We start from the raw sequence: 19,275 nt of genomic DNA, 5'->3' as shown, positions 1-19,275 counted from the left end.
TAAATACCAAGTTGCTACGAGCTGCCATAGACAGGACCTCGGCCACCCTGGAGTGCCTGGACTTATCTCACTGTGGGCTCATGGACTCCCACCTCAACACCATCCTACCTGCTCTAAGCCACTGCTTGCAGCTCCAACTGCTTAGATTCTCTGGAAACCGTGCGTTAAGTCTACCCTGCAGAGACTGTTACGTCAGACGCTCCGACCAACAAGTCCAGGCTCCTGGTGCTTCCCTTGCCTCACAATATGACTTTCACTGCGACATTGAGGACCCTTCGGTGTTTTGTCAGAGGGTTGTTTCTTGTAGAGGAGTTGGGGTGCTCAGCTGGATCCACATGGGTGAATGATCAGGACTCCATGGAGGTGCACATTGAAGTGTTGATGGAATGATCCTAACTGGGGGGATGACATCTTCATTCCCCTTCTGTGATAAGGGGTGGCTTGATGGCATCTGTATGCAAGAGGGAGCGAGCTGTGGTGGTCTCTTGGTAAGAAGCTGTGCAGTAATCCTAAAGGTCGAGTCCACCAGCTACTCTTGAGGGGAGAAGATAGGGAATCTGAACTTTCTGGAGGGTCAGCTATGGGCTGGTTCCCATATCTCTTAACACAAGAACAACCGCAGCAGAGTCTTCATTTGAGAATAACCAAGGGTCGGAACATTTTGATAGATGTCACAGGAAGGTGGAGACCGTACACCTTGAATGCTGGGAAGGACCATCCCTTTGAAAGTGTTGTGGGAGAATAGATTTGTTAGAGAATAAATTTCTGTCTCTCAAAAAAAAAAAAAGAATCGATCTAGTTTCAATTGATGTTTTCCCATCTTTCCACCACACATACTGTAGGTAATGGCTTGATTGCCACTAATACTTTTTTCTTCTAATTTTTTATTATATTTTGTGTGTGTACTGTCAAATTGGATGTGACAGGAGGAGACTGTCCCTCCTCCAGCAGAGCATCTGGTGGATTCGAACCGCACACCTCTGGGATTGCAGTGCAGCTTCTTGCCACTAGGCCACCAGAACTCCCTTAAATACATTTTAAAAACTAAATTTGATTCAGCAATTACAAACAGAATACATCACTATCACACAATGAATGGGGAGGAAAACACCACTGAAGTTTTACTGAAGAGGTTTTTTTTCTTTCTTTTAAATGAGATCTACTTATTAGATTCTTAAATAACATTTCCAAAAACTTCTCATGGCATGTAGTCTTTACTGTAATGCACAGGATTCCTGTCATATCTTAAAGACCTAAAGAAGGTTTTAGATCTTTTTGGCATTATTTTTAGATGCATCTATACATATTTGTTATAGAAAATGAGTGAAGATACCTTAATTATACAAATGAAAGGATTAGTAAAAAAATTTAGGACTTCCATTGTAATCAGTTGAGACATATTAACAAAGGAAATAATTTGTTGAGTTTATTAAAACCTTTTCAAAATCTGAGCAAAACATTGCTGATTCTTTGACTATTGATACTCACTGCCAACCTCTTTAGACAATAACTTAGTAAAGGATAGATTTCTAAAGGAATCTCTTTGTAGGCTTTAAAATCCCCAATAAATGAAATCCCTATTTTCCAAGTAAACCTCTTCCTAATCAGTTGTTTTGTCACCTTCTTCTTTATAATTTAGACAGTTTGAAGAGATTTAAACGTGTTGCTAGGCAACTAGCTCCTGAAGCGTAACGGATTTCCTTCAACATCCCAGCCCATTCCTTTTTATCATCTTCATACCTGAAGAAAGAAAAAGGGGGAGGTCATTAATAAGCATCTTTTAAGTAGTTTGTTTCATAGGGAAATGTATCTTTGAAAAATACCATGTATGGTAGTTAAGGCCCTTCCCTGGGAAAGATGCCCCTGCCTGAGAGAAAACATTTGAAGTTCTCCCCAAATATATACCCTGTGTACATGCCCAAACTACTCCCACAGAGTTTAAGTGGGATGCCTATGCAGTGACGCCTTCTTCAGGAATCAAAGATTGTCCATGTTGTTGTTATTAGGTGCCATCGAGGTAAGTATGACTCATAGTGATCCTGTGAAACCTGTGCCATCCTCACACTTCCTGACCACTAGAGCCCACTGCTGCAGTTACTGTGTCAATCCACTTGAGTTGAGAACCTTCCTGTCCTTTGCTATCCTTCCACCTTTCCAAGTGTGATGTCCTTCTTTAAGGAACATGCCCAAAGTATGTGAGACAAAGCTTCACCATCCTTGCTTCCAAAGAGAAATCTGGCTTCACCTTCTCCAAAACATTCTTTTGGCAGTCCATGGGATGGATGTTCAATACTCTCCTCTAACAACACAGTTCAAAGGCACATTTTTTTCTGTCATCCTTATTGTCCAGCTCTCAGATGCATAGCAAGTGACTGAAAAGGTCACAGTTTGAATCAGGTGCACCTCAGTCTCAGACTAACATCATTGGTCCTTATTTATTTGGAGAGGTCAGGTCTGTGACTGCAGACTTTCCCAGTGCAATACGTCTACTGATCTGATGGTTGGTACCAAGTATACTGATTTTTGATTCAAGATGAAGTTCTTGACAGTTTCAGTCTTTTCTCCATCTCATGATACTGCCTTTTGGTCCAGTGGTGAGAATTTTTGTTGTTTTGATGTTGAGATGCAATTCCTATTAAAGACAGGATTCTTTGATCTTCTGCAGCAGGTGTTTCAAGTCCTCATCACTTTCAGCAAGGTTGTGTCATCTGCTTATCAAAGGTTATTTTCCATGTATATAATGGAAAATTTGTTACACTTTACAACAAAAGTGGCTTCAGGTTGTGAAAGCTATAGTAACCATATACTGTTAGTTCATCTTTTCGTTTCTGCATGTGTGAATAGTGAGCTCCACTAGGGAGTTAAGGGCAAGTGAGCAGCCAGCTTTTCTACTTCCCTTCTCAACTTCGCAGTGCAGCAGTCACCAGCAGAGCTCAAACCAAGCTGAGTCTCTGAGTCAGCAGTGCTGAGGTAAGCCCTTAAACTTTACCTTTCTACACCTCGATGAGGATGAGGTAGATCGATTCAGTGACTGGGGTCAGTAATGGGGTGGGTGTGTCGGAGCCAGTGAGGTTGGCACAGGACAGAGCAGGGTTTAGGGCTCTTGTACATAGGATCACTATGAGTTGCAGGCGACTCAATGGTACATAACAACAACAATAACATCCAGTAGCAGGGGAGCTCTGGTGGCTTAGTAGGTAAGGAGTTACATTGCTAACCCAAAGGGACATAGTTTTAATCTGCCAGCTGCTCTCCGGGAGAAAGATGGGCAGTCTTTTCCCGTGTAGTCTTTCTCTGAAAACCCGCTAGAGGGTCAACTATGAGTTCTGACTCAGTGGTTGGTATATAATAATAATTGAGTACCTAAGTGATGCTGATGCTTTTTTGACAGTCATGGGGTAGACAGGCCAGTGGTTCTGCCTTCACTACATACAGGAACCACAAGGAAGTGTAAGAAAACGGATGTTTATGTCTCTTTCCGAAAACTGATTGATACTGAGTGTAACCTGGACACAAGGGATATTTGAAAGCTTTTCCAGTCTTTTTAATATGTAGCAATGTTTGAGAATTATTGTCCCATATAATACAAGTACCTAAATTTAATAATTATCAGGTGCATCTTATTCAGTCTTCTTCATCTTTCCAGTCACTTGCTATGCATCTGAGAGCTGGACATTGAATTACTGATGTCTTTGAGCTGTGGTGCTGGAGAAGAACACTGATATCCCATGGACTGCTAAAAGAACAAATATGTCTTGGAGAGGATGCAGCCAGAGTGTCTTTTGTAGACAGAGATGACAAATACACTCATATACTTCAGACATGTTGCTAGGAGGGGCTATTCCTTGAAAAGGGACATGATGCTTGGAAAGGTAGAGGGTTGCTGAAAGAGAGGAAGACCATCAGGTGGATTGACATAGTGACTGCCACAATGGGCTCTAATAGGTTAGGAAGTGTAATGATTGCACAGGGTTCAGATCTGCTATATGTAGGGTCACTATGGGTCATATTTGACTCGACAGCACCTAACAACAACAAATTGAGTATTTTACAACTTTAAGCATATAGTGCTAAACACTCCCTGCTTCCCAAATCTAGTGCCTCACAAGCTATTTGTACATTAGAATCAGCTGAGGCTCTTTCAAAGGTTCTAAATTCCAGGCTATAATATATCCTAGACCAATTAATGAGGGTGCGATGGGGATAATCAGTATTTCTTATGCTGCATATATAATTTTATTTTTTAAAAAATTCAAAATATCAATGATTACTTGGGAAGTAAATACTACACAATAGTACAGAATAGTATAAATACCAATATTTTATATCTTTTTACATATATAAAAATAAAAATCTCAGTTCTGGATGGAGAATCGAGGCCCCAGAGTTAACTAAGGGTAGTAATACCCAAATCAGTGATCATCTACATCAGAATCTTTGTATTAGGTTTAGGGTTTTTAGAAACCAAGCTCCTCCTTAGAGGCACAGATTTTGTGACTCTGTCTCCCCAACTTTGGGCATATAGCTAGGAGGGGCCAGTCTTTGGAGAAAGATGTCATGCTTGGAACAGTTGAGGGACAGTACAGGAGGGAAAGACCCTGGATGGGAAGGATTGACACAGTAACGGGTAATGAGGCAGATGTGTGAGAGACAGTGAGATTGGCTCAGGATAGAACAGGGTTCAGAGCTATTGTGCATAGGATCACTATGAGTTGCAAACGACTCAGTGACACATAACAGCAACAACAATGGTGAGCTTTGTGGGGAGCTTTGGTGGCCTAGTCTGTAGTGAGTTGCATTGCTGACCCAAGGGCCTTGCTGCCACCTCTGGCAGTTTGAACCCACCAGCTCTACAGAAGAAGGATGGACAGTCTCTTCCTGTGCAGTTTGACAGTCTCCCAGAATCCTGCTGGAGGGTCAGCTGTGAGCTGGTTCCAGCTCAACAGCAATGAGTGAGTAAATCAAGTTAAACTTGAGACCAAATGGTTCAGGTCATACTAAGAGGTTATTTAGTCATATGACTGTTTTAATCATGCAAAAGCCAACTTTAGCCAATTTTGTGCATGCAGTTCCCAGTAAAAGGAAGAAAATGTGATAGAAGGTAATGAAAGGAAGGAGGCTTCTTACTCACTAGAGGTGAGCTGAATAGACCACAGGGAAGGTCACAAGTTGTACAACCCTATCAATAGAATAGAATGGTGATGCTCTGTATTTCAACTATGGCACTAGTGCTCATACTCAGCCACTTTTCACATTCATTGTGGAGACTTTAAAATATAGATATCCTCTAGGAATTACTATGGACTAGCAAAACCACTAAGGCAAGTCTCTGGCAAGGTGAAGTTCAGAAAAGTTTCTGGTTTTGCTGTGTATCCGTGGATGGGGCTGGCATCATAAATTCTTGAAGCTCCCTAGGTAAACAGGCCCAAGGAATATTACCCTTTCTCAAGTTAACAATTCAGTACTTGATCAAATAAGGGCATGTGCAAAATATCAATTAGGTTTAAAAAATGTTTCATCTGCTACCAACAAGTAGCCATATATATATATGTGAAAGTCAGACTTGCTCTTTACAGTGAAATTCTTTTATCCATTTTCAGCTTGTAAATTAATATTTAGTTAAAAAAATGGAACTGAAGAGAACTTACTTCCATATGTCATTAACTTCAGTGGGTGCAAACTCTTTTGACTCCAGCTGAATCATAGCAAAACCACCAATGGCGTACAGGGATCCAGACAAGCTGACTAAACTGATGGAACTTCTTTCTTGGGGAAATTCAGGCACTACATCCCATCTAGGAATTATTGAAAAAACAGCTAATGAAAAAGGTAATGAAATGCCAAATGCATTTACTGAAAAATGAAAAGTTATAATTTTTTTTAAAAAAAAAACCCTCAAATCACATAGACACAGATATTTGAAAGATTATGGTACCTTGTCACTGAAACAATACTGAAATTGAAAATTGAAAACAAACAATTCCTTATTTGAAAGATAAAACCATCTTTTGCTTATCACTTAGCACCTTCAGCAATAGCTGTCACATCCTGTCCCACGGACTGGAGTTTGGTGGTGGTTTTAGGGCTCCTAGTGTTCCAGCTTGCTTTGTGTTGGATTCAACTGGATGAGAAAAACTATTAGCTTAGAAACTGTATCATCATTAATACTATGTGTCAACAAGATCAGATACTCAGGATAATGTAACTTCTGTATGCTAGAATTTCTAATTCTAATACTGAGGCAGGACTGCAAGTAGATCTGTGAAGACGGGAGTAGCCTTATCTTATTAAGGGCAGGTCTCTTCCAGGGTGTTTCCTGCATAGTATTTATGCTTGGATGCTAGCAAAAGCTAGGAAGGTTTTGGTCAAATCTACATCTCGTGTGGCCTGTGGTCTCCAGATTTAGACCCAGTGGTCTGTCATACTTTCTGACTTTGGGCTTGCCCATTGTCTACGACTTTGTTGTACAACAAACTGTGGAAGTGCCAGCCTCTGAAGACAGTCATCAGTGACCATGCTTCCCAGCAACAACCTTTGGACATGCCAGTCTCTGAAGTCAGCATCCTGAGGCCCCTCCCTGCCTGCTCAAGACCTGCATGCTGCCTCCTCACATGCTTCTATCTTGAGATCTGACCTATAGACCTAGGACTTACCTCTGTGAACACACGAATCACATACCTAAAATAAATTTCTTTCTCTCTCCATATACATAAAGGCTTAAAAGGGTTTGCTGTTTTAGAGAACCCACTATAAAATAGAAAAGTATTTCTTTTAAATATTTTCATAATCTCATGACACTTTAATGTTAACAACCATATGAAATTTTAAAAATTAAAAGGAAATTAGTAAAATTTACTTAGGAGGATCAAGAGTTTAAAATGAAGTAGTCATTTCATTACTCCTATTTTCATTATTTTGACATTAATATTGAACCTCACTTTTTAAAAAAAATACATAATTTTGTTTCTAATGATAAAAATAATATAGGTATATTGTAGGCTGGGTTATCCTCTGAACCACGATTCTTGAGATTCAGCAGCACCTGCTGTCTCATGCCCCAGTAGTCTGACCTGCCACTTTTGGGTTCAGTAGTCCTGCAACTAGCAGTCTCTGGTCTAACCTCCACAGCCTTGGGAGTTTCTCAGCTATTGGGTTCATCTGGCCCTGTGATTAGAGAATCTATCTTAATTATGAAAACCTCCTCAGAAGAAGGTTTTACCAGTACAGTGAACCATCTATCGTGTTGAATATTTGTCGGAAGGACATCTACATTCCTCTTTGTTGTTGTTGTTGTGTACTGTCGATTCAGAACTGAATCATAGCTAACTGTCCATAGAGACTTCAGAGGCAGTTAATTAAGACTGCCCATCAAAAAAAAAAAAAAAAATTTAAAAAAAAAAAAAAAAAGACTGCCCGTCCTTCTCCCATGGAGCAGCTGGTGGATTTAAACTATGTCCTTTGACATTGCAGCACAGCTTTTCATCAGTAGGCCACCAGAGCTTCCTATTTTTTTTTTCAGAGCTTCCTCTTAATTGGAATTTATTTCCATTTTTCCTAAATGAGTCTTTAATGATGACAACATAGCATTTCTGTTAACCAAACACTTTAGATTGGATGAGGTAATTTATAAGACATCTTAGAACACATTCTCAAAGTACAAACATAACAGATTTTGCAAAGCACATTGACTGCCATAGTAATAACTGTCACTAGTATTACAGAGCAGGAAAACATGTTCCCTGTCTAGATGATAAAAGAATGTCCACTAATGTGGGAGTGCTAATACTAGCTTCCTGTTGGTGGGTGATGTGGGTGTTGTGGAATGATCCTGCATTCAAAGGCAGATGAAAGATATGAATGTTTAATGTTAACATGGCCAAGAGCAGGGGCAAAGGCATGGCCACAGTGTACCAGCTGCTAACATTCCCTTAATGATGACTGTAAGCTCTACTTGCAAAGTGCAAAATAGATGTAGTAAAGACAACAATTTCCTGTACAAAATACATATGTCTTGTATACAAAGTGACTGCCTACATCTTCATAGACCCAATAAATGCTAATGTTATGTACTTGCTTATATTTTAAAAAATAACCTATTGTAGAAAATGGTACAGTACACAAAAGCACTGGAAACAAGTTATCTCCTGTGATAAACCCTGTGACGGAATCACCAACAATATTTTGTTGCAATTTTATATAACAGCACAGTAAGTATAGCACCCATGCATGTAAACACAAATAAGAACACAATATTTATAATTTTGAATATTGCTTTAATTTTTATATCATAATATTCAGTATATAGTCTTTTATTATTAATTTTAATAGACATTTACAGAGGTTTTGGATTTCCATTCATTCATTGTTGCACTTTTTGCCCCGCCCACCCCCCCAACATTTTTTATATAGAATCAGGGTCTTTTTTTATATTGTGAGTATATACATCTGGATGATGATATCCTTTTTATACTCTTAGTTTAGCAATGAGGAAACCATTACAATATTAATATTTTAGGGACATATTTATGTTTGATTTACCAAATAGGTTTAGTATCTTAAAATCATGAGGAACTTTCAAGAATAATCCTAAAGTAATGTTTTTAAGACTATATACTGAATATTGGGTAGGCAGGGAGAAAAGTGTGGCAATGAATGAATGGAAATCCAAAATCTCTGTAAATTTTCATTAAAATTAATAAAAAAATATTGTGAAAAAAGGTACATTTTCACATAAATGTCAAACTAACAAAAGTTTAAAAACTAAAATTTTAAGAAAATTAGAAAAAGCATGAAGAAGTTAAACTTGAGGCTTTCAAAATTTATAAGCATCAATCATTTAAAGCTAAGTGAAGATATTTTTATCTTTAAAAATACTTACCTATTTAAAAACTACATGACTCTACAGATTCATAGACATTTATCAACAAGGATAAATAGAATGTCCCAACATTAACTTGAAGGTTCAGGACTTACAAATTTATAAATTACAAATACATGTAATACACCAAAACTTTAGGAGTTTTACATCCAAAAATGATAGGAGAGACCCCAAAATATTTCCTCTTTGACTTCCTCTCCCAATATTCTAATTGTTATTGTGTGCTATGGAACTTGAACCGACCCATAGCTGACTCTACAGCATGTTTTCAGAGACATTTAATCAGGCAGGAGGAGACTGCCCATCCTTCTCCTGCAAAGCAGCTGGTGGCCTTGAACTATGTGCCTTTGCCATTACAGCTCAGCTTTTTGCCAGTAGGCCACCAGAGCTCCCTATATTCTAATTAGAGTGTTTTGGTTTTGTTTGGTTTTTTTTTTCAAAATAATGAAAATATACAATGTTCCCATGCGTATTAAGATATAGCAACTTACTTATTGGTTGTGAGGTCAAAAGCTTCAACTGAAGCTGAAAGGCCTTCTTCAGTGACACCTCCTGCAATCACAATTTTGCCTTTATGGATTGCCACTCCAAACATGGAACGAGGGGTTTTCATTGGAGCCAGATCTTTCCAATCTCCTTTTTTGGGATTGTAGATAAATACCCTGTTTGTGCATTTTCTGTAAACATGAAAGAAATTATGTCTTTTTAGGATTTTCTTTGATTTTTCAAGTACTGTTAAAATTTTAGTTAGTTTTGTTTTAAAAAACCATGCTTTTGATAAGAATTTTGCTTTGCTTCTCATTTGAAATATGTAGTACAGCAGGTCAGGAAAACTCCAAAGTAGTCTTTTAATTTTTTTTCTTTTAAAAACTTGGTTTTTCATTCAATCATTCAGATAAATTATGCCCTATCGTATCAATTTGTAAAGCAAACTTAATTTTAACATATACCACTAGACAAAAAACAGGTACAAATGTGGTGAGAAGATTATTTTATAATTTATATTGCAGGAAGGCAAGGTACCTTTACTTCCAAGCAACTTCTAAAAAAAATCTAAACTCATCTGGATTTTTCTACTGAGTATGTTCCTTGTGTTCTTAAGTTGTTAATAATGGAAGTTCATGATTCCAAATGGTAATTAACTGGATGTATTTGGTAATACCAAAATAAAATAAACATTTTGTGAGAATCTCTTTCTTTTTTTAATCTTATAAAAGACTACTTATCTAGCCTAGTGACATCTCCTCTATTATTTGATAGTAGAGTCACTTCAACTAAAACCTCTTAATCAGAACATGATATAAAATCATGGTTTTCAAACTCTCTGATGGTGAGTAGTGCAATTCAGAATTTACTTTTAGATGATGACTCATTTCCAAGTTCTTGACGTTGGCATTTGTCAAGCAGTGCTGTCTTGGTTACACATATAATCAAGATTAATATATTCTTAGTGGCAAAATCTGTATGCTCTTACAGACGTATCAATTTCCTAGTTACTAATACTACTTGAAGGAAACTATTTAAATCATTTGGCAGAAACCCTGTGTTTTATGAGGCAGAATTCTGCTTAATACAGATTTCCCTTTCCATTACTCAGTGAATAAAAGCCCAAAATAAAACTACATTGAATGAGTTTATAATACATTTTGTTTAAATATTCATTTGGCATAAATAGCTGGACTTTAAAAGAATGTAAAATTACATTATCTTAGAATATAAACAGAGTGTATAAAAATCATTAACAGTTCTGTTCTTTATTATTTTATTGAATAAGTATTATTAAAAATATAAAGTTCTTTACTTCTAACACACTTCCAGTCTTTTCTCCTGCTTTGCCCTTACCATTCTCAATTCTGGTGTGTTCTTTAGGTTCATGCATCTCTGGACATGAAGGCAAATCAAATGAGAAAGAACTCCAGTTGTAAGAACTCAGTTCTGCTCAATAATGAAACCAAAAATATTTATTTCATCAGGCTCCTGGCTTTACTGACTCCTGGAGCAGTGTGCACTAATTTCTCCTCCCTCTGAATTGTAAGACTTCTTTTATCATCACCTGACTTTTAGGTTGTTGTTGTTACCATTAAGAACCAGCCCATAGCTGCTCCTCCAGAGGGTTTTCAGACGTGGTAAATTGCACGGACCAGCTGCTGGATTTAAACCTCATGCCTTCTGGTTGACAGAGCAGCTCCTTACTACTAGGCCACCAGAGCTCCATTGTCTCTTAGGACAGGCATAGAAATCAAATCAGTGTTCTGTATGACAGAGATTGATTGATTTAATTTTTTAAATTTTTTTTTTACAGAAGACTGGGCACTAGAATATCAGGGAGTTACCTGTCTGTTCTGTTTGATGAGTACCTGTTTGTAATTAGCTTTTAAACATTTAGAATATCACTTCTCTCCAACAGCAAATAAATATTGCTGAGGCAATAATCACCTTCTTTTCAAACATCTAAATTCCCTTCTATGAATGTAAAGTATAAATACATTATATATGTGTGTTATTGTTTTACTGCATTAAAGAGATACATTTCATTTTCATCTGTTGATGATGGCCTTTGAGTTGATCATGACTCATCGCGACCCTATGAACAAAAGGCCTGAAACCTTTCTGTAACTATCAACATTTATCAAAGTTTATAGAGTTTCCAGAGGCATGTTGTTTAGGGAAGTGGATGCCACTCCTGCTTCCAGACTACTATGGCTAAATGAATAAGAAAGTCCACTGGTCTTAATGTAGAAAATACAATTATAAATCAGCAAAAGAAGACTTGATTAAGCTCCTAAATGCTGCTTCTCCACTGTAAACATGCTTGTGATTTTTTTCCTTGGTGTATTCAGGGCATCTACATATTCACTTTAACATTTTAAGTTTCATACAGTTTTTTTAAGAAATAATTTATAATATCTACTAATATAACATTTCAAATTTTCATTTTAAAATTTTACAATAATAAAATTATTATTGGTCAAGTTCCATTTCAATATATAGATTTAAATGAAAAGAGGAATGAATCATGTTAATAATTTTATAAAAAAATAATTTTGATATAAATAATAAGGAAATTTTAGGATACTTACTTGTCATCTGTCTTTCCTCCTAGACAATATATCATTCCTTTATGTGAAATCACATTATGGCCATAGACTTTGATAGGAAGTTTTTTTACTTCATTCCATTTTACAGCCCTAAAATGAGAATATGAGAAGATTGATAACTTTTAAATAACTTAATGTCCTAAAAAATGCATATATTTTAGACACTCATAGGCTGTGAATGCTTAGAAACATGAATGTCATGTCAACTTACACAGGGTCATAGCATAATACTGAATCCAGTGAAGCCTCTGTTTGAAGGTCTTTGCCTGCAACTACATAGATTTTATCATCTACTTCTCCCAGACCGAAGAGACACCTGGCTGAAGGCAGAGGAGGAAGTCCAACCCACTCAGATGCTATGTTATCAAGCTGGGGAAAAAAATATAGATATAGGTATAGATAGAAGAAATTGTAGCACATGTTAGAAAAAAGTCACAGGGATACCAAAAATATATACTATATGCACTGTTTAGAATTCAGTGAGGTAGCCAAAGACCTGACAAATGAAATAAAACTAAAATTCAAATGTGTCATATTTTAGCCTTGAATTACCAAGAAGAGTGAGAAAACCTACTTGGCCTACCAAAATAAAGTTACTAAAATCATCAGAACTTTAAGAAAGGAAAAAAAGAGAGTAATACTCAATAGACTATGAGATTTCTTGTCAAATCTTCCCCATGTTTTCTTATTCAGATTTGAAATGAAGAATCTTACTATTTATTTCTGGTATACTGGGGAAATAAAGGTTCTGAGAGTGAGGAGTGTTGGGAGGGTGACGCTATGTGAGTGACTCCCGTGTGTTATATTTAATGTGCTCTCCAAGCCAGCACCAGGGACAGGTGGACCTGTCACTCAGTCCCACAGACAACTGGGAAGTTAAGCAAGAACTTTTTTTTTTTCTTAAAAAAAAAAAAGTAATTTGGCTTGTTTTACCATTACCACTTTTGCAAGCCCAATATGGTCCTCTCAGGTGATTCTAGCATGTCTAGCATTAGTTTCAACACTAATTGCTGATAAGTTTAAGATTTTCCACTTTGTATTTAAGGACACCAAGGTACATGAGAAATGTTTTTGGAGGGAACAAAGACAGTCACTGACTTGTCGTTCTCCTTGGTGCTACAACTCTGTAGCCAAAGGGAAATGAATAAAACCCAGAAGAGCTGCGTACCAAGAACAGACTCAATTTAACTCAGTGATGTTGAGTTGGAATCATCTTATAGCTGACCCTCCAGTGGGTTTTCAGAAGCAGTAAACCACATTTACAAAATTACAGGAGATTGTCTGTCTTTCTCCCATTGAATTGTTCGCTGGTGGATTTGAACTACTAGAGGGGAGCTACCTCTGGGTTAGCAGCCCAACTACCTACAGGCTATGCTACCAGAGCTCCTGCAAAGAAGAGATGCAGATGTAAGAGCCAGGATGCAGATACTAAGTTTATGACTTCTCCATCTATTCACCCATCCATCTGGTCATTCATTCATGTTTTGTTCTAATTTTAATGTCCTGAATATAATCTTTATCAATGAATTTTGTGAGAGAAAGTTTCTTCTCATATGAGTTACAGCCTCTGAAAATGCACCGGAGGGTCACTTATGAGTGGTTGTGACTCCATGGTGATGCATGGCAGAAGGAAGGGTCTCTGTGCAAGACTCTCTGTATCTAGTCATTAAGTCAATGAAAGCAAAGCACTAATGAATTGTGGAGGAAAGGAGAGATTTAATTACCACATTTGCATGTCAGCTTGGCATTCACAAATTTCAACATCCATATTGGGATCATTGAAGTTTTTACTTTGAAAAAATATGTTTTGATTAAGGAGGTACAGAATGTAATAGAACAATGAACATTTATGATAGAATTTGTAGTAAATACTTTGAATGTATAGTCTTATTTAATCCTCTCCTTTTGTTGATTCCTTTTCACAAATGAAGACTCTTAAGTACAGATAGATTTGAACTTGCCCGAGGTTTAGAGTGTATTCAGATAGATCCAAACTACCTAAATAAAGTTTGTTTCAAAAAAGTGGCAACAGCAGCCACCACATTCCTAAGCCTGAGGGCTGGATTCCCATGTTGTACAGTGTTCTCTGCCTCCCTAAGCACACACAGCAGTGGACAACAGGGCATCTGGATTTGAGCTGTTTGATGCTGGTCCCACTATTTCACTTCTCTGAGCTCCAGTTTCCTTAAAATTAGGATCTGTACTAGATTACTTAAGACTTTGCTTGATAAAAATTTTTAATTACTATTCTATTTTTTTTAAACCTTATTTATTTGGATAATAGTTTATAATCTCACTTGACCCTGTGGAATCAAGGATCAAATTATCCTTAAATTAATAATATTGTCAAATAAGTAGCAATAACTGAGCAGAAAAGTACAAAAACCTTAAATCTCATTAAAATATGGCTTACAAGTTATAGTCTTGGTTTTTTTCTGGTCTTTTTATCCTGATCTTATTGTCTTCTACTACTGGGTCTTTTAAAATCAGCAAGGTATATGGTGGTGGTGTTAAGTCTGTCGATCAAGTATGACTCATAGCAACCTTATGAACAACAGCTCTGAACCCTGTCCTATCCTGTGGCATCGTCACACTTCCTGACACACTAGCGCCCATTGCAGCAGTCACGGTGTCAATCTACCTCACTGAGAGTCTTCCTCTCCTTCACCAACCTTCCACCCTTGCAAGCATCATGTCCCTCTCCAAGGAATATTCCCTTCTAGCAACATGTCTGAAGTATGTGAGGCGAAGGCTCATTGTCCTTGTCTCCAAAAGCACTCCAGCTGCAGGATTAACATAGTAAATTAATCCTGACAACTTTGTATAACTGCTATAGGAAAATAATATTAAGCAGATTTTCTTATGAATGAAAAGACATGCTAATAAAAGGGTGGTAATAGAATGAGAGAATAAAGATAAAGGTTAAACTCCTGATTAAACTTGTCTAGGAAAGGGACTAGGCAGTAGATATGAAATGTGGAATAAAAAGACATTTTAGAGGGTTTTTAGGTATTATTTTAAGACATTGACTGTTGTTTAGATTTATGATTCCTAAATATCCATCTATTCACCTGTCCATCCATCCACATTTTGCTGTAATTTTAATGTCCTGAATATATTTAGAACCTATCTCAGTGGCAGGCGATTTCCTCCCGTGCTAGTTTACAACCTCTCAGAATCAGCTGGAGAGTCAGTTATGAGTCATTTCTGACTCTATGGCAATGTGTAGTAATGAGCAGTATCAGTGGATTTAGCAGAAGTTACTATGACTTTAAATGTAAGGATTAGGACATTTTCTGGTCTGTACATAAATACTTAGTGATGACGGCTTTTCCTTTTCTAATTCATTCTTCACTAGAACTCTGAAAATTAAGCAGCATGACTAACGTGTATTTTCAAGATTAGAAGCAGCTGATTAGAGGTAGAATTTGGTGAATGCTTAGTATGTCATATGGTATGATACTCTACACTTACTTATCTTTGGCCTTTTCAACTCAAGTGCCCATAAGCCCCTGAGGCCATGATTAACTATGAAATAACACAAAATCTTTTGAAACTTACAAAGCACTGGTACTGGCATTATTAAAGCTAAAAGTTGTCATTGTTTGCTTCATAAATTAACAAAGTATAATGGATTGATCATGTGATAGAAACTCCCTTCAAACAAACTACCATGACCCTATTAAATTTTTTTCAGAAATTTATGTAGTTTCACAAAATAGATTGCTAAATTGGAATAATGTCTAAAAACAACTCTAAGCCAAACGTGATAAAATAAAACTACTAAATATACTCAATTCAAACTAGTACCACATGTGAAGATAAATCTTTTCTGGGAAGTGATCCAAAGTATGTAGACTATGTATATAATTTCTTGACATTTTCAACACTTATATTTTAGGCAATAATCATAAATAAGATGTGAAATTTTATTTCTAAGAATTTCAAATCAGTTCAAAGACACTTGGAAAAAGTTATAAATATGACCAACTATTGTGTCTTTGCAATGTGTACAGCACTTTGTTTTAGGGGGACACACTACTAAGACTGAATCTGAATTGTAGGAAAATATTGGGCTTCGAAGGATCATGGTTAGCAACTAGAAAAACTATTTTTTTGTAAAATATTATTTTAAAAATCTCGTTACCATTTCTTATTCTATTTAAACACTCCCACTTTACTAAATATTAACAAGGAGCCAAATTAACAGATTTAAACACCTTTCTCTGTCAATTCTCTAAATAGATTAAGTATGCGCGGATGAGGACATCAATCTGAATAAAAGGCAAGTCATCTGAATAACTCACAAACTGGCTCAGTGGAGGGTGAGCAATAATAGACTTTTCTCAGTGTCTCTAATTCTAGAAAAAGAGTCTGTCTTACCTGGAAGAAGTACGATTGAAGAGGCTGATCCTTATTTTCTTCATCCACATACAGCCCTCCTACCACGTACACCTGATTCTGCTGAGTTACAATGCTGGAATGATTCCGGGGAATCTGCTCAGCCAGGGCCGTCAGGTAGCACTCGTTTTCTGTGGGGTCATAAGCCACCGCAGCCGTGTCATTCACCATAAGGATGAGGTCTTTGACAAACATTCCATGCCTGGGAATGTCGTTCAGGTAACCAGGAAGTAAATCTTCATCTCCTACATCACCGTTCACTTCGCCTGTCCCACTCTTGTCTGCATTTTTGCTAGGCTCTGGAAGTTTGCCTGCAAAAGCATCTTTTAGGACTTTGATTTTTTTCTGGAGTTCAGGGTTGCTTTTAATTAAGTCGTCTTTCTCAACATGATCTTTAAAATATTTTTCTGTCATCAGGCGAAAGCGGATGCAATCAAACACTTCACTAAGGCTTTTGACCTTGTTTTCTTTGTCTGTTCGTACCCATTTCATCACGGCCTCAAACACTAGTTCTTCTTTTTCGACATTTAGGCTGTCATTTGAAATGACTGAGATCAGTTCCTGTGGAGAAAGCTGCATAAAATCCTCCTCCTTACAAATCTGCAGGAAGTGATCTGACACAAATTCCCGGGCGGAAATGGCCAGTCTTGGGCAGTCCAGGAGGAGACCTAATCTTAGGATGGCCAAACAGTTCCCAAGAGCAAGTCTTTTCTGGAGGTAAGAAACGCAGACAGTGAACACTGAAGGGATCTGAAACCGGCTGGCCAATGCAAAAATATCCTGCACATTGCCATCATTAAGATCAATACTGGCAGAGTAGAGGTACCTGATGATTAATTCCAGCATAGCAGGATCCACATTGTCTAGGACTACCTCCTTTTTCTTCTCCTCCTCAATTTCGGATAAAAAATACTCACGGAAGTACGGACTACAAGCTGACAAAATCAGTCTGTGGCACGGGAGACTCTTGTCACCTGCTTTTAGGGTGCAATCGATGAATTTTTTCTCATCCAGGAGATCTCTTAGACCATCCTGAAGAAGGGTGGATTGGTAAAGCCGCAGTTCCTCTGCAAGTTCACGCTGAGAATCCATGTTGTGAGTAACCTGGGTGAGGAAGGGGACACTGAAGGCCTTAGCTCCTTGCAGCGCACAGGTCTAGCCGTAAAAAGGCAGATGCGTGTGCTCTGCCCAGCTTCAAGCCTTTGCAATTTAATCCCACCAGCTAAATATAGATACCAACTCTAACAACGGGAATTTATTAGAGCTGGTTTGGAAAGAAGAGTTGTTCTCGCAGCTGTTAGAAATTGAAAGGACAACTGGAACTTTTGATCACCAAGAAAACAGCTAAGAAATAAGGCACTTCAATGGAAAGCTTTAAAATGCATACAGCCTTAGAAGATATGCTAATAATGGTTATACCCCAAGAAAATGTTCACTGGATTAATCAAAATTGAATCACAGACATTAGTCAGTCCTCTAATGCTGGTCTGAGAAGCTAACCGAAATAATGATGCAAAGGTCAAGAATATGAGGTGAGCTCATCTGAATACTCATAAGCAAGATACCCTTTCCAAAAAATGCCACACACTTATTTCTTTATTTTCTACTTAAAACACTGGGTCATGTATTTGTATTTTCTTTTAAAGACTTTGACGTTATGAGCTATAATTATAGTTTAAAAATAATCTTGAAAATAGTACCTCTAGCATAATTTTAAGTAACAGAGTAGCTACTAATCTCCAAAGGCATTCTAAACTATCTTCACTTGCAGGTGAAAAATTACAATTTTTATGGAATTAAATTCTAAAATCATTCAACCTATTCACACCTTGCTTGGTCTATAAGGATCTGAGGTCACAATTAAAAACAAATAGAGGAAAGTAGAGGCAAAGAAAAGAAGGCATCACCAAGAACAGCAAAAACACCTAAGAAAGAAAAGAGCTGAAAATCAGGACCAAGACCAAAACACCTCTATTCACTTGATCACTAAATTGATTCTATTTTTAAGTGTTAAAATTATCTTTTATAATTTTTTTTACAAAATAATTTTTAAAAGCACAGATATAAACCCCCCCCCAAATAACAATGTTATCAACAGAGCATAGCACCTTCAGAATGAAATGGTATTTTCACTGTACAACTTGTTTTGGTTGATTTTTAGTGATTATTAACAATTGTATTTCAATGATGTTGGAAAGCTTTCCATCCCCATTGTGGTTTAACTGAAAGTTTACAAAGCAAATTAGTTTTCAACAATTCATATATTTCTGTTTGTCTTCTTCAAGACATTAGCTGTAATCTCTTCAGTGTCACATCACTCTTCCAACTTCCTCCCTAGGAGTCTTTTTTCCATTCACCCTTCTTTCCTGCCCCTCCTCTGGCTCTGTTATTATTGTTGAGGGAGGGCTTTGTTTTAGGCAAAGTTCTTCCTGGGTAATATGCTCACATTATAGTTCTGAAAGATGATTCCCAAGTGTGGGTTCAGTTTCAAGTTTGAAGGGTATCTAAGGGCCATAGTGTCAAGGGTTCCACCAGTATCTATCACACAAGAGTAAGCTCGCTCTTTGACTCTTGTTCTACGTCTTTCTTTCATTTGGTTGAGGCTTATTGTGTAATTTGGAAAACAAGACTTATGAGGGAGAAATATACAGAACTGGAATCACAATGTTGTTTTTAATAGAACACCCTATTAATTATAAAATCCAGGAGTCAAGATTTGAAAGTATATATCCCACTGTTGTCAGTTCAAGCCCACAGACACCCTAGAGGACACAACAGAGTTGCCTACCGGGCTCTGAATGCTATAAATCTTTAAAGAGGCTCACTAGGACATCCTTGTGTGGAGAGGCTAGTGAGTCAAATTGCCAGACTTTGATTCGTAGCTGTGCTGTTAGTCAC

At 37.3% G+C, this 19,275-nt stretch overlaps 1 protein-coding gene across 1 annotated transcript; it reads right to left on the bottom strand.

The window, feature by feature from the left end:
• Nucleotides 1–1,438: 1,438 nt before the first annotated feature.
• Nucleotides 1,439–17,542, bottom strand: KLHL41 (kelch-like family member 41). The gene is made up of 6 exons (XM_006902113.1): nucleotides 16,360–17,542; nucleotides 12,188–12,345; nucleotides 11,959–12,066; nucleotides 9,370–9,555; nucleotides 5,649–5,795; nucleotides 1,439–1,740 (listed from the first exon to the last, which is right to left on the bottom strand). Exons 1-6 carry the CDS (start codon nucleotides 17,467–17,469, stop codon nucleotides 1,629–1,631), a joined length of 1,821 nt encoding a protein of 606 aa, XP_006902175.1. The 5' UTR covers nucleotides 17,470–17,542; the 3' UTR covers nucleotides 1,439–1,628.
• Between the last annotated feature and the right edge of the window lie 1,733 nt (nucleotides 17,543–19,275).

This window comes from Elephantulus edwardii, unplaced genomic scaffold (genome assembly GCF_000299155.1).
Source record: "Elephantulus edwardii isolate Elephantulus edwardi_28Jun2011 unplaced genomic scaffold, EleEdw1.0 scaffold00369, whole genome shotgun sequence".
Lineage (NCBI taxonomy): Eukaryota > Metazoa > Chordata > Mammalia > Macroscelidea > Macroscelididae > Elephantulus > Elephantulus edwardii.
Note: the sequence above shows the minus strand (reverse complement) of the source record. Positions and strands in the feature narration are given on the sequence as shown.

Coding starts and splice junctions, on each gene's coding strand:
- KLHL41 (XM_006902113.1), bottom strand. CDS start 17,469: ATGGATTCTCAGCGTGAACTTGCAGAGGAACTGCGGCTTTACCAATCC. Junction 9,556..11,958: donor GGAGGAAAGACAGATGACAA/GTAAGTATCCTA, acceptor TCATGTTTACAG/AAAATGCACAAACAGGGTAT. Junction 1,741..5,648: donor GAAGTTAATGACATATGGAA/GTAAGTTCTCTT, acceptor TTCTTTCTTCAG/GTATGAAGATGATAAAAAGG.